Source organism: Opisthorchis viverrini (genome assembly GCF_000715545.1).
Source record: "Opisthorchis viverrini unplaced genomic scaffold opera_v5_111, whole genome shotgun sequence".
Lineage (NCBI taxonomy): Eukaryota > Metazoa > Platyhelminthes > Trematoda > Opisthorchiida > Opisthorchiidae > Opisthorchis > Opisthorchis viverrini.
In genome coordinates this window covers 1,426,721-1,441,352 of record NW_008751765.1, presented here as the reverse complement: position 1 = coordinate 1,441,352, position 14,632 = coordinate 1,426,721, and the positions used below count along the sequence as shown (strand labels likewise).

At 44.1% G+C, this 14,632-nt stretch overlaps 1 protein-coding gene across 1 annotated transcript; it reads left to right on the top strand.

The window, feature by feature from the left end:
• Positions 1–615: 615 nt before the first annotated feature.
• On the top strand, positions 616–9,611 carry T265_13832 (hypothetical protein; the record flags this gene model as incomplete). Its single annotated transcript, XM_009170748.1, has 5 exons — positions 616–939; positions 1,278–1,350; positions 4,133–4,349; positions 5,196–5,724; positions 9,164–9,611. Coding segments are annotated over 5 exons (1,590 nt in total), but the record flags the coding sequence as incomplete, so codon positions are not given.
• Between the last annotated feature and the right edge of the window lie 5,021 nt (positions 9,612–14,632).

Here is a 14,632-nt window from a genome sequence, read left to right as displayed (position 1 = left end):
GGCAGTTAGAAAGCGTGTTTTCGGTTGTGTAACGGGTACTTTCACTGAAGAATGTGTCCAGCATCAGAAGCTGCGTTGGTTGGGACATGCGTTACGTATGCCGAACCATCGTTTGCCGAAGATAGTGCTGTTTTTCATACCCAACTCAGAGTGATGTAAACAGAGAGGTGGCCAACCCTTAACTTGGCAAAGGAGTATGAAGGAGATTATGGAACGCTTGGATGTTGTCGGTTCTACTCGCCTTCCAGGATGGGGACCGCTTGATCTTCATTGCGCCTGGTTGGAGACGCTGCAAGAAATGGCTGCCAACCGATGCGAGTGGCGTTCTTGTTGTCAGTTTCTATCCAGATTGCCTGATGGAATGTCTGGAGGTATAGGCCCCTCGGAATGATTGTGTTAAGCTAGCACTAAGTCCCCCGCCTACCTTTGCTCTTTTCTTTGCAATAAGGCTTTCAAATAAATCGTGCCTGTATGGCAGTGAAGAATCGGTGTTGAACACTCATGCCACGCTGTCGATGATGATGATGATGAGCTTAATTCCAACCTTATAGTAATGTTTGTTTATTCAAACACCGGTTTCAGATATGTGGATGGTACTACCTGCTCAATGAGACTATGTCAAGAAAGAAACACTTGAAGGCTGGACTGGAAGAACCACGGACATCAGAGGACGCGAAACGATTAAGCGTTCCGAGTGACCTGGAATCCTGTCCTGCCGTACCCGTCAACCGTCTCGATACAATGGCTCCTCCATATTTGCCCGTTTCATCACAGCAACCTCTATTGACGCCCACAATCGAGAACATTCGAAGCCCAGTAGTCCCAAGTAGGAGTGTTCCAAGTCAACCCTCAAAATCCATCGCCCTTCATCCAGGTGTTTCCACATTTATGGGCTTGCCAAAAACCAACAAGGCCCTGAACAATATGCAGTTGTATAATGTAAGTCAGTGTGTTTGTTGAGAAAGTGACATTTTAATCGCAATTGTGTTCGTTTGTCCACCACTTGCATAATGTCTGTAGCAAATGTCTGCTATCCACGTCTCTCCCGATGTGTAAGGTTCTAATGAAGCACGTTTCTTCGCTCAAGATGCTCATAGAACGCCGGTACATTTGATTTTCCAACCTTCAAGGATGGTGTAAACACCTCATTCCCCGCAGAACCATTTTTGTGCATTGTAACATACGTGCGCGAATCCCAAACTTTGTCTTCTGTTGAAGTTGCCGCCCTGTTTGTTACCGATCCGTGATCTGGGATGACTAAAGCCTAGGTTTTTCAGTTGGACTGTCCAAATAATGAACTGCGTCGAGTACAGAAGTTATCTGTTTTATATTCGAAGGTAAGGCCTGTAGGTAAGTAGACTGTGTTTTCATGGACATTGCTTTAGGCCCAACTCTGTTCGACGTTTTTTCCCTTTCTGAGAGAAAGCCGAACCTGTGAGGCTAGTAATGGTGCCCCGCTTTATAAACTTCTAACCAGTAGTTTATTTGTTGCCCTACTTAATATTCAACCAAGCATTGCAGTGCCTTACAAATCGATTTTGATAACAAATCAACTTCCCGCTAGATGTCTTCCCGAATGAACCTCGGTTCGGGCGATTCTCACTTACTTTCAGGCTGCCGTAACTAGTGAACTGTTTCATCACTCTTCGAATTCACCCTTTTGAATGCAGATGGATATTGACCATCCATTTGCCTCAGAAAAGTTCCACTACTTGTCTTATTTACGTCCGTTTATATCCAAACTAATCACTTGAATTTATTTAATCATGGTTTCACCTACGCGGAAGAGCCTGAGAGCATTGAACGTCGGTTTGATCCTTATTGGGGATCATCTCCAGTGCGCATCAGACGAAATTCAAGAGAATTTCGAATCTACCACGTCCCGACTAATAGTGTAAGCCAACATTTTGAGCCGACAGCCGTTGGGAACGGTTGGACGATCAAAATATGCGGTCCTCAGGGTCGACTTTTTAGAACCCGCACTTATTTGGGAATACAAATCACCTCTTCATTGCGAACAGTAGGACTTTACCTGCATACTAGCTTCTTCAAGACGCTATTGTTCATCAGCCTTTCCTCTGTTCGTCCTTTCTGATATTTTTGTGTCCCAGAGGACTATGTTCTTAACAGGATTATCGAAGCATCAAAGCCTGAATAACACAGAAATAGGTCTGCTATAAGTTGAGTACCCTGTGGTCACAAACGGTGTCACCTGAACTGGGATTTTGGACAAATGAGTCGTCGGTTGAAATGGCTCGGAAAGTCACTTGATTATACACCATGTACCGGTGAAAGCATCAGAATAGAATTCGTTTGTTATGCTGCTGACAAGTAGCACACGAATCCCCAGAAATACCCAAACTCCAACTGTGCCGAAATGACAAAATGGTTTTACATAGTTAACTGCCTAACCAGCCTCGGTGTCCATTGTGCCAGCACGCGCATAAAACCAAACTTCTGGACATATTGTTAAATGCACTCCAACACTGGCCAGAAGTTTGATTTCGCACCTTTTCCCTTCTGGTTTTTACTCAATCTTCACCATATCGTTGCTTACTCCTGCTCCGTTGGTTTTGTCTTAACCATATGTGCTTTCCTGGAGCGAGATGGCTCAAGTGGTTAGAGCGCGAATTTCCTGACCGGAAGGTCCGTGGTTCGAGCCCGACCTCTGCCACTCGACTTCCCCCCATCTAGGCTTGGGCGACCTGGCAGTATGCCAGCCCTCGTGCAACCTTCGGGTGGCATGACAGCTAGGTACCGAAAGGGTGCTAAAGCAGATGAAAATTCTTCGACATCGTTTGGGCGTCCCATGCGGATTATAGCTACCATACTGCTATCCCGCGAACGAACTTAAAGTGAATTTTCACGCGTTTTCTACGCAGCACTCACCGCCAATCAGAAAACGAAGAAAAGCTTCCAAGACTCGAAAGGTTCCGCGTGAGATAAATCCATTATTTCTTAACAGCACTTTCCATAGATGTGCCCCTGAACGATGAAACTCATAAGGCGTGTCAGCTTGATGTGGTAAGTTTGGCGAACGGAGACCGCTTTGTCGATGTAGCCCCGCAACAGACCTTTTGGACCGTCATTCCTGAGACGATTATCGCCCAACTTCATCTACCCAATTCACACCCGATGAGATTAAGGGTTCACAACCTAGCGAAATACACTCATTTGCAAACAAGTTTGGTTTTGAGAGAGAATCAGAAGGAACTCAGCCGAATCTCTCGTTTGTGATGTTTCCAGGCGACTACATGTGCTGCACCAGGCCATCTCATGATACGATGTTCGAGATATCGCGATCATATGTAGACGTAGTACACTACTCATAAGGTTGCTGAAAATTCTTCGACATCCCACGACCGGTCTCGCCCTTCTTGGGGCTTACAGGGTGGGCGCAGTCCCCACGTTTTCGTCAGCTTTATAGTCTACTTGAGACCAAATTGCACGGAATTAGCGAAGTACACTAATCTGCAAACAGATTTGGTTTTCACAATCTGGTATATTCGCCGTCCCTAAGATAACTTTATCAGGACTGATACAAGCTTTTGTGGTTGAATTAAGTGGGTAGGCTACAAAAATCATTGTACTCCAATCATCGGAATGATCGATCGACATTCAGTAATCCAGTCCGCGTCGTTATCCACCGAGGATGGTTTTGTGTTGCCTTCCTTAAAGCGGTTGAAGTGTATGCAAATTCAGAACACCTATGTACATTCAGCTGACTCGTTCGTTAGGACTTCAAAGAAGGATTCAACGCACTTCTATTGAATCACTGTAAACGTGAAGAAGGCTTACAGGAAAAATCTATGTTTTATTCTAATGCTGAACGCATTGGTCATCTGCACTTTCCGTCGTGATTGGCGCAATTCTAAACAAATTCTCAAAAATACTACTACATTCGATTTAAGTAGCTTAAAGACAAATTACCAAAAAATACGGCTGTCCAAAAAGTACTGTGGTCTATCGCCTGAGGCGCTTTTTCTATCGTATTCAGTTAATTTATATTGAGTATTTAACAACATATTGCCGTAGCAGTAGGTAGCAGAACGGAATGTATTGAATGATTTCCTAGTTTGTCATATTCTTGAGAAGTTATTCTAACAAAAGATACCTTGTTTGCTATCTTTAGTTGTATCGTTTCCTTCTAACACTCTGCAGTTTATCATTTCCCGTGGACCTAAAGGCTTTGGCTTTACTCTTTCTGGTGGTTGTCCGGTGTACGTGAGTTATGTGGAACCGGGGTCACCAGCGCTGCAGTGCGGCGTGAAAGCTGGAGACTACATCATGGCTGTCGATCGATTTAACGTGTCGCGATCAAGTGCTGACAGCGTTGTCCGGCTGTTCAGGTGGGTTGTCAGGTCAGAAATGCTTAGACTTAACTCCCACAGCGAAATATACATATTTGGCTTTTACGGGATACTCATCTGGAACCCAGCAAAATCTCTCGTTTATGATGTTTTTTTGAGCAAGTGAATATGCTGCACCAAGCGGCTCCTGTTTCACTTGCTACGATATTCGAGATATCGTGATACATGTATATTCGTAATGCACTACTCATGACGTTGCTTTTGAAGAGTTTCTGGCAACCTTATGTCTAGTGTATTACGTCTACATTAGCCTCCACAGCTTTCGATAGTGTGTCCTATCGGAATAAAAAGCTCCATTTACGGCAAGATAGTAATTGACTTGTGGAAGGCGGAGGTCCGATATCTTATTTGTCATACTACTACTAACTAACAGTAGTATTCAATGACGTGGCTGACTCAATCTTGTACTGAAATTCCTAGTACTGAGGCTTTTGCGGGACAGTCCGAACCTGCTGGGTGTGTTGCATACCGGATGGTGCTGTTTGAAGTTCTACTTAGGCAAGCTAAATCTTTGACATGCGATGTAATCTGCATTCCGGGAATCTGCGATGCCCATACGTGGGGTCCGATTTGAGGTCACTACATGGAGTTTTCATTTCGGCGTTGTGGAAACCTGTTGTTGCTCGAGTATGTTAGCAAGCCATGTCGAATTCTGATTGGCCAATGCAACGAAATCATGTGACCAGATTCGTAGGAACATAAAAGAACTATGTAGGTGCACGAAATTCACTGTCGTCGTTGACTGAAGCATGCGCTGATTCTGCGCCTGTTTAGTGAGTAACGTAATCATGCATTTTTATGCATTCTTTCCTCCGTGCGTTTCAGATCGGCTCAAAATTCCGTTTGCGTCACCATTTGCCGATCGATAACTTACAACGTTCAACTACTGCCAACCTCACGGTCTAGTGGCGTCAAATCATTGTGTAATTTTCTCCCTAGTAGTTGCTTCTCCTACGCAAAGAGGAGTGAGTCTAACGGACAGCCACAAGCAAACATCGAAGTAGCGCCAAACTCTTACGCGCAGCTTCTACCGGATGGTTGTCCAACATTCACCGCCCTGAACAACCGACTGATCCCAGTGTTTCAACCAAACACCCAACAATCATTCTCGAATCCCACGAATAACGCCTTCGGTCTCCCAAACTCCCACTCTTCATATCACGTGACGAACACTGCAGATAATCCACTTTCGCCCAGACTACCCAGCTCAAAAACAGAGAACCGGTTGATGGAGTTGGGGAGTTACGTTCGACCTAACTCACCTAACCTCAATTCCGTATCGACCTACTCGCAGCAGACGAATGAGACGAACTCCCCGGGATTTTGGGAGACACCCGTGGACTTGAATTTGAAGGTAGGTTGTTTTCCCGTGGACTATTTGAACGAGTGAAGTTATTCTAGGAGGGTTTTTCCTCCTGCAGCTTCCAAGCTCTCCAAGTGACTTTACTGAATTGCTTTTAACCTGTCCTTGAAATTTTGGTTCATATGCATAAAAATCACAGGAAGGCAAATCAAACTAGGAAAAAAGGTGATGGCTTGACAATAGCCGTTTAAAAACACTAAGTATGTGATGGAAATGATTCTGTTTGGAAGCTTAAAGGCAGCTTGTAGTCTATTTCAGAGAAAACATCAGCGGTTGCCTACTTTGAATCACTTGTAGGACGGCTAGAACAGCTTTCGTGAACCTGCATCACCTGTTTCACAGGTGTAACATCAGCCTGACCGTCAAGGGTCGAGTTTACAATGTTGTTGTGCGCTACATACTACTATACAGGTCAGAAACTCGGTCACTGCGCTCTGATGAGATCAAAACGATTTAACTGTTCAACCATCGACGTCTTCCGAACATTGCTCAAGTCTGATTGAAACACCGGATGGGTAATGCTGAATTAGGTCGAATGTTTTTCGGAAGGAATAACTCATCCACAATAGATGAACCGATCACACTCTATAGGTTGCGCTGGTTTGGCCACGTGCTCCGTATGCCAATCGACCGACTTCCTTGAAGGGCTTTTTCGCACGCGAAGAGTAAGAACGAGTCAGGGGAGATCAAACACTGACTTGGCAGCGAAGTATAAAAGCCATTACCAGTAAACCCATTTGTGCTGGTGGTTGACGTCTTCGTGGATGGGGACCCGGAGATGAGACACATCAGCGATTATAGACATTGTCAGACATTGTACAGTCGAGCCTTTGTTGGTGGTCATGCATCGAAGCTGTTGCCTTCAATGCACACAGTCGAGCCCTTGTTGGTGGTCATGCATCGAAGCCGTTGCCTTCAATGCATAGCCCCCTCCGAATCTCCCTGATGGAAGTTCACTGACACTCCTGTATTTATGGACCAATTGTATAAGCTACCGCCTCTAAGGCGCGGCTATCTACCCCACCACCCCAAATCATCGGTGAGCGAGACTGTGTCAGCTACAACCACTGTTCGACAAATACGCAGTTTTACAGCAGATGATAATGATTATGGTGGTGAGATTGCTCAAGTCAAGGATGTTGCGCATTGGAAAACTAAGCAATTATGCGATCCGACCTAAAATACGCGCCTGAATTTTCTTGGACTGTCGGCTGAGATGTCTTTCATCGGGAATTGATTGATGAAATAATGAAATAAAATGTTACCAGTTGTCTCTGAATTATGGGACGCAGAATCACGGGCGATGGGTTCCCAACGCAACCCAATTCGCATCTAATTGGATGCCGTGAATTGGTGTAGACGGCCGTATGATCGACTGGGTCGATCGAATCGCGTCACATGACCAGGGCAGACTACGCTAGTTCAGTGATTCTCCTAGAAGAGATTATTGGCTCAGCGGAACACTTAACCGTGTCGCATAATTGATAACGGTCACGTGACCAATCCGAACGGATTGTTTCCTCTCATCTATTGGGTACCTAATAGACTGCCAGTATCGATCTAATGACGTAGCTTGAGTACAGTAAAGTCAGCCACAGTATGACTGCGAAGTCTGTTACTGCGCTGCCGAGAACAGCTCGTAGGATCTCTGGGTTCAGCTTGGTCATGTGACTCGAATCGGTCGACCCAGTCACCAACCGACCGTCTGGACGAAATCACGGAGAACTTGGGATTCGCTGTAAACCAGTCATCCGTGTCTCCGTCTTTTCTAACTTAGTGACCACTCGTAACTGTTTACTTCATTAATCACTCTCATTTTAACCAAGAGATATGTATTGAACTTACGAAAAGATTTCAGAAAAAATAATGTTCGTCACTGTATTCTTGTTAATATTTTCCCGCTTCTAAGAATATCAGGTTCTGGAAGCCCCCGCACAAGTCAGCTAGGCAAGTGATGATTCAGTTGAAATGTGAGCTGAATATACAGGCATGTAGCGATTGCTACTGCAGTGTGTATGACTTATACTCACTCTGCACTGGCCGCCGTCGGCGCTGCCACTCACCCTGATGTCCTACATCTGCTGCGCTGCGGAACGCGATCGCATTTTGGTACATCTTTGTGGAGGAACCCCTAAGAAAGCTTTATTTCATTGTCTTCTTTGTCCCTCCTCACTTTCAACCGATTTCCTCGCCAAACTTGGTCAACTGATCAACTGCCGCTTAATCAACAGCCAATAAACTCAACCGATCTACCGATATTTGGGCATATTGTCATTTTATTTCTTTTCAGGTAGTCACATTTGCATTTATCTGACGCTTCGAGTCTTCCCTTTTTGTGGAGAAGGCCCAATAGACTCATGACCTACCCCAGGGTTTCGCTACTCAGGATATTCGTCCTCGACATTCAGCTACATTTCACGTCAACGCTAACATGGCTTGAAAGAGACTCGTGTTTCCCACAACACTCGCTTTCTCGTCCAGTGGAAAGCCATTGTTCATAGCTGAAGTTTGTTGACTTTGTTTGACACGCGAATGAAGCACTGCATAATATTAGCTCAAAGGAGCATAGCAGACCATGAAAGACTAATTGCTATGAATTACCATCTAGTAGGCTAACCTGAAAACAAAAGGTAGACGATTCCTGTTCAGTACTGTTAGCGCCTCATGCATGGAGAAAAAAGCCCGCCCCAAGAAACAACGCGAACTTTTGATTTCGTTGGAGGTGTTCTCTCCACTTAGTGGGGTGAAATTAGCCTTCGGAGTACTTTATCTAGCTGTGGATCGGGCTCAAATTGTCCATATAGAACGTGAGGTTGACGGAAACTCGGGGATTGCGCCTACCTGATGAGCCCCAAGAAGGGCGAAACCGGTCGTGGGCTGTCGATAGTTTTCAGCAACCTTATGAGTAGTGCATTACGATTATCAGAATAGGTTTGGGAGCTGAGTCTGCGAAACTATTACAGGACTGATGATCTTGGTTAGATGTTTTGACAAGACATTGTTCTCACAAATTTGCCGAAAATCTGTGGCACCCCACGAACGCTTTCTCACTTTTTCGAACTCAATTTGTAGTGCTCACTGTGTTTTCGTCATGTGTGCGATCTTCTCAAACAGCCGAAGGTACACTGATTTTCAGACCAACTTGGTGTTAACGAGAATCTCAACTGTATCCTCTAGTGTTCGCAAGTAGAAAAAATAAAAAGAGAACTTACTGTTGATTTTGAATCTGAAGTCTTTTCTCGAGTGCGTGGGAGAAAAATGAAACTGAGATGACCTTGACAGACACCGTTTTAATGGGATGCATTTGTTTAGGCACCATAGAATAGTTGTGAATCGTTCTTTCGCAGAATAGCCAAAAGGAGCAGGTGTCAAGGGTGCTGAGAAAACGTATACTGAACTATTTGATTCTTACTCCCATCTTGTCTCTCAGGATCAGTGCAATGACTCACATCCAAACACATCCTCGATGAATCCGACAGCGGTCCGTCTGCCCAAATCAAAATCCAACTTTACAGTATGTTCATCCACTGGACCCACAGAAGCCACCACCCGACAAGCCTGTCCCACGATTTTTCAAAACGCACGTGCACAGCTGAAGAGCCCTGTGTGTATTGACCCGCACGGTCAACCAATTGTGAACTGTTTGAAATACGTCAGTCACGTACAACCGGTGGACTTCCGGGTCTATTCTGCGCGTTTGGAACACTATGGTTGCCTTAACTTGCTCGAATACTCCAGCTGTTCTAAAGTAGATTTACTCATGTTCCCCGAGTTGCTCCTGATTGCCCAACGAGCCCCGAACCGGTTCTTCACTGTGATCAAAGATCCCATCTACAATACAAAAATCTGCTACGTCAACATACCTCCATATGCTTCAGGTGAGTAAATGGAAAACGGATAAGCCTCTAGAAACACTGCTTGCGCCCGTTGCTATATTTAGCAGGTTTGAGGGCTTCTAACTTCAAGGAACACGATCACTCAGCTAACAGCCCCGCCATGCAATCCACTGATACATGTTTTTGAAGCCAATTTCGAGCACCACGAAGACAGCAGTACTAATCAGTGCTATACAGATATTAAGGACAAAGTTTACTTATCCGTATCGATTGGTTGCAGTTGATTGCAGTTGGTAAGATTCGAACAAGAAAAGGAAGCAAACATGCTTTCTCTGAAAAATAGAGTCATGCAAATCGAACAGTGAGCGTCAGATGCCTTGTTTGAACAGTTCCAGTGGGTAAAGCTCTTGTTGGTGAAATCCAATATTTGGTGTTTTACTAGTGACAAGTAGTCTCGATATTCTGTTGCGCTGCAATACGAGAAAACGAACCAGTTGGAACCAGAGAATGGCTAGTTGGAGAATGTCGACCAGTGTATGTTGATAATTTTTTTACCGTCAGCTTCTTGGATTGAGCTGTGCAATCTTTCCGTAGACTTATCGTGTTGCGTTTTTTTAGTCTGGCATTCTGCTAGACGCCAGGCTTTTCGTGGCCACTGTTGAAGAAATGTGAGATCGCAAGAATTAATGTAAATCTATGCTGACGCTTCTGTAGAACTGCTAAGTCACTCTTTTCTGATTAGGGAGCAGATTATTTAATACTTTAGTCTCTGTTTTTGGGCCAAATTTATTTTTCATACGCTACCACTGACCGAATAATGAGTTTTGGTGAACCTACTTCTTTACGGGTGCAAGAAGTGTTCCGTATGGCTATTAGCCGACAATGTGCGGGTGGTAAATCCTTTCCCCTCTCAATCTTTCTCTTTTATTTCATTTAATCGACGCTCACAGACACTCGATGCAAGGAGGCACAAACACTTATTACGTCTCCGTTTTCAATTTAACTTGTGATGATGGAGTGATAATGGACACATCGGTACTCAGTATTCGCACAATGGAATTGAATTTTTAAAAGCCGTCGTGAACTAAGGAAACCGGGCAATTAAGTTCAGAGCACCAGTCCAACCTTTTGAGCCCCATTTAGGCATCTCGGGGCCTCAGCGATCCTTGGAAATTGTTCCACTAGATGTTTTCGCCATATGTATGATTGCTTCAGTGGACAGTGAAATTTGGTGAACTGAATAAATATGAACGTAGATTGGGATGAAATTCGGTTTGAATACATATGCAACAAAATGCAAAATTTTGGTACAAAATGCTTCACTCCAATCGTGGAGGTTTTTCAGCTGAAATCATTGTGTGACTGACGGGTCCCATACACCACATCTTACGGTGTACTACACAACAAACAGTGCGCAAAATTTGATTATTGCATTTGCACCCATGTTTTTTCCTTTCCACGCAGATCAACTTATTCTTCAGTACCTAGACGATGCTAACCGCAAACAAATAGTGCACTTTCAAGGTCAAACCGTGGGCGACTGGCTCATTCGTATCCAAGGTCACATGGCTTACAACAGTAGCTGGTGGATGAATGGTGTGTCGTCCGGTGCTCCTGTGAATTTTTGACGGACCAGTGAAAATCGTGTAATTTTTTGCCTGTTTAGCAAATTATTGAACGGTACATTATCCACAGAGTATTGAACATATGTAATAATAATTGGGCTTTAAGCGCCGAATTAAAAAATTTTGAATTCACACTATTTGAACCTCGCACAACATATGCTCGATTACAACTGGGATTAAAGTCTATTTCCCTGCCTCCTTTATAGTCTTAGAGGCAGTCTGCCAGCCCTGGAAATGCAGGTGAACAATGCAAGAGGGTTGGTTAACCCGAACTGCAATAAACTGCTTGTGACCACTGTTTACGACCACCATACACTCCATGTGGTTTTGGCTTCCCCTGGTTGTCTCTGACTGAATAAAATGAGGTAACTAATCCATTTATTTGGTCAACATTTTACAAAATGTCACCTTATTTTCGTCACGTACTCCACTCGTTGATACGATTAGGTGACCCCAATTGGGCCGCGATAAATATTTCGCGATTTTATTCCTGGATAAAGTCTAGTAAATTGATTCTCCAACTGCATCAGAGGCACGTGTTCCAGATCCTCCAGTTTGCGGACAACATTTATTCCTGGATAAAGTCTAGTAAATTGATTCTCCAACTGCATCAGAGGCACGTGTTCCAGATCCTCCAGTTTGCGGACAACAGTCGCAGTCATTGGTATGTTGCGTGACAAGTAAATGGGAAGTACTAGAGATTATTGACAGTCATTATCCTGTGGATCACTTAAGTAGTATAACACGAAATTGCTTGAATAGTTTGGTGACGTAACTGCAATAAGACCTACACTCCCCGGCAGCCAGACCGCCCACTTGGTTTGGTGGGATACTTGAGTAGATCGTGTGTGACATCTTCTTCTAGCCATCTTCTCGTCTCAAGTACGATGACAGTAGCTATATACTACGGGACCCTCCGTTAACAGAGCATGCATGATATATTTTAATCACTCGTAAGGCGAATAAAGTAAACAATCTTTTATAAGAGCGTAGACAAAAGATTGGGTTCAGTTATACGGAATATTTCAGACGAGCAAGCTCACAGCCACATAGGTTTGTTTTGATGTTCAGAAGTATCGTAAACAGCTTTGAGAAGGACAGAAGCCCTGAGTGGACTTCTAAGAGCTCTATCCCTTCCCCCGGATAGCGCCTTTTGGATGAATGAATACTTGCACGTGTTCACTCTAAACACGAAGAATTCACGTTTATCTAAATACGGATGACTTTTTAATCAATGGAGCGCTGCTACATCGAAGGCCAAGTTAATAACAGCGAGCCTGAGGAAACCATATTTTCATCTGGAATTAACATACTACTAAAGCACGAGAGGGCCTCAGACTATTCTAAACGAGCGATTCAGCTGACTTCGGTCAAAACCAGGTTCACGTGCAGGTGATGGTGTTTGGCAAAACCACAGTTTTCTTCTATCTCTTAACGATTAAAATTGTGCGTAAAAAGAAACAAACACCGAGCGGTATCTCGGAATTCGTCATAAGGAATGCATCACAGCAGATAGGTATTCCGTTGTCTCTGTGTTGTTTAGCTGGTGCTAGGTAGCTCAGTGGTCAGGGCGCGAATTTACTAATCGGAAGGTCCGGGGTTCAAACCCGACATCTGCCTTTTGATTTGTCCCGTCCAGACTTGAGCAACCAAACAGTATCCCACTCTTCGTAATTCCTTCGGGCGACATGGCGGCTAGACACTAAAAGGGTGCTACAACTGAACGACTGTTAATTATTTCGGCAAGAAAATCAGTGTTTAAAGACAAGAGAACTCTCCTGAAGTTTAGGCATTCTTTGGAACGAACCTGCTAATGAAGTTATATCAGTGCGGCGCATTAGGACGAAATATATCATAGTCCACTCTGTCTTTTGCTGAAATAAAAGGGCATCAAATGTGGACAAGTCTCGTTTTGACAATATAGTTGCCAGAGTGATGTGGATGTTTGAAAACTGAGAGCCAAGATGACAGTATATTACAAAGGAGGCTTCTTCAAACTGTGCCGAAAAACTAAGGAGTGCTGTACAGGGGATCCTTAAACACCAGGATGAATGCTCAGAAAGCGGCTGGATACTGAACCAGCCACCAGTGTAGTGGACTCACAATTCGACAGGGTATAGGGCCACCCGTCCTCCACATCCCATGGTCACGTTTTGACTGATTGGAGTCGAGTAATAACTCTTCGGATGAGTGGTTCACTCCTTGTGTGCATCATTCTAAATTCATCGTCACGCATCATTTTATCCAAATACGTGTCAGTCACACAGTAAATCAGGGAATTTGTGGGATACACACTGGTGCTCATTTCCACTAAGGGTGGAAGAGTCATACAGTACTTCTCCGATTCTTGGAATAAATTAACTTCGCTTGTCGAACGAAACTTCCAAGTCTCTTAATGCTATGAGTAAAATGGCAATATATTGTTGACACCCTTATTCGCTGCAATTCAGTTATTCTCTACGTTATTATTTGACATTTATTCAACACAAGAAGATGGCAAGCAGGGCTGTATGATTGGCTAATATATTGCAGATTTACATTGACCCTGGTTAGGTTTCACGTGCAAATTTTAGAGGAGCAACATGGATACAAGCATCCCCAATAGAGGAGGTAGATCATGCAGACAAAGGTGTGACATCACCTTCAGATAAGTTGCTGGAGCAGAACTGTTCGTTTGCCACCGGAATTTCAAGGGTTGCACAATTTTCTTCAAGGACGGAGTTGGATGCACACAATATATGTTTAAATTAGGAGAACCGGCTTCGAACGTAACGGGACCGCATAAATGCCAGTGAAATAACCGTTTTTCTTTGATACAGATTTTACTGGTTGTTCTTCACTCGCCCTTGGCCAAACGCACCAGGCAGTCAGGTGACTATCCAGACCAGGGTTCACGGTAGTAAGAGGGCATTAAGGGATGTGGTCCACAATAGATTACGAAAACGTGCCCCGTGTTTACGACGGCTTTGAGCAAAACGCGACGGAAGCACTGTGAGCTAGGCTCCGTCCAAGCGTACTTCAGGGACACTGGATGATTTTCGCGCATTTTATCTGATAAAGAACTTGTGGTCAGTCCGAAGTAACATGTCCTGTGTCGGCGCACAAACGGTATCATACAGCAGCTGGTGACATAGTTTGTCAGATTCCGTTTGATCTTGTCACCCACCTATTGAAGCGCAATACCAAAGAATCTGAACGAACCGATTGTGTTCTACCCTAAAAGAAAACTGACATGAATATAGACTGTACAAAACTACTGTTTTAAGGGTAGTATGATTGTCAGGTCAGAGGACATCGTTGAAGAAGCTACCAGAGAGCTAGACCGTTTAATGAATGCGTCGGCTTTTCGTCAAAAAGCACGTCTTTGAAGATGTCTCAAGGGCACAAAATTTGTTGTCCTGTTTGCAATAGTAGCGATTAAAAAGCAAAGAACTGACA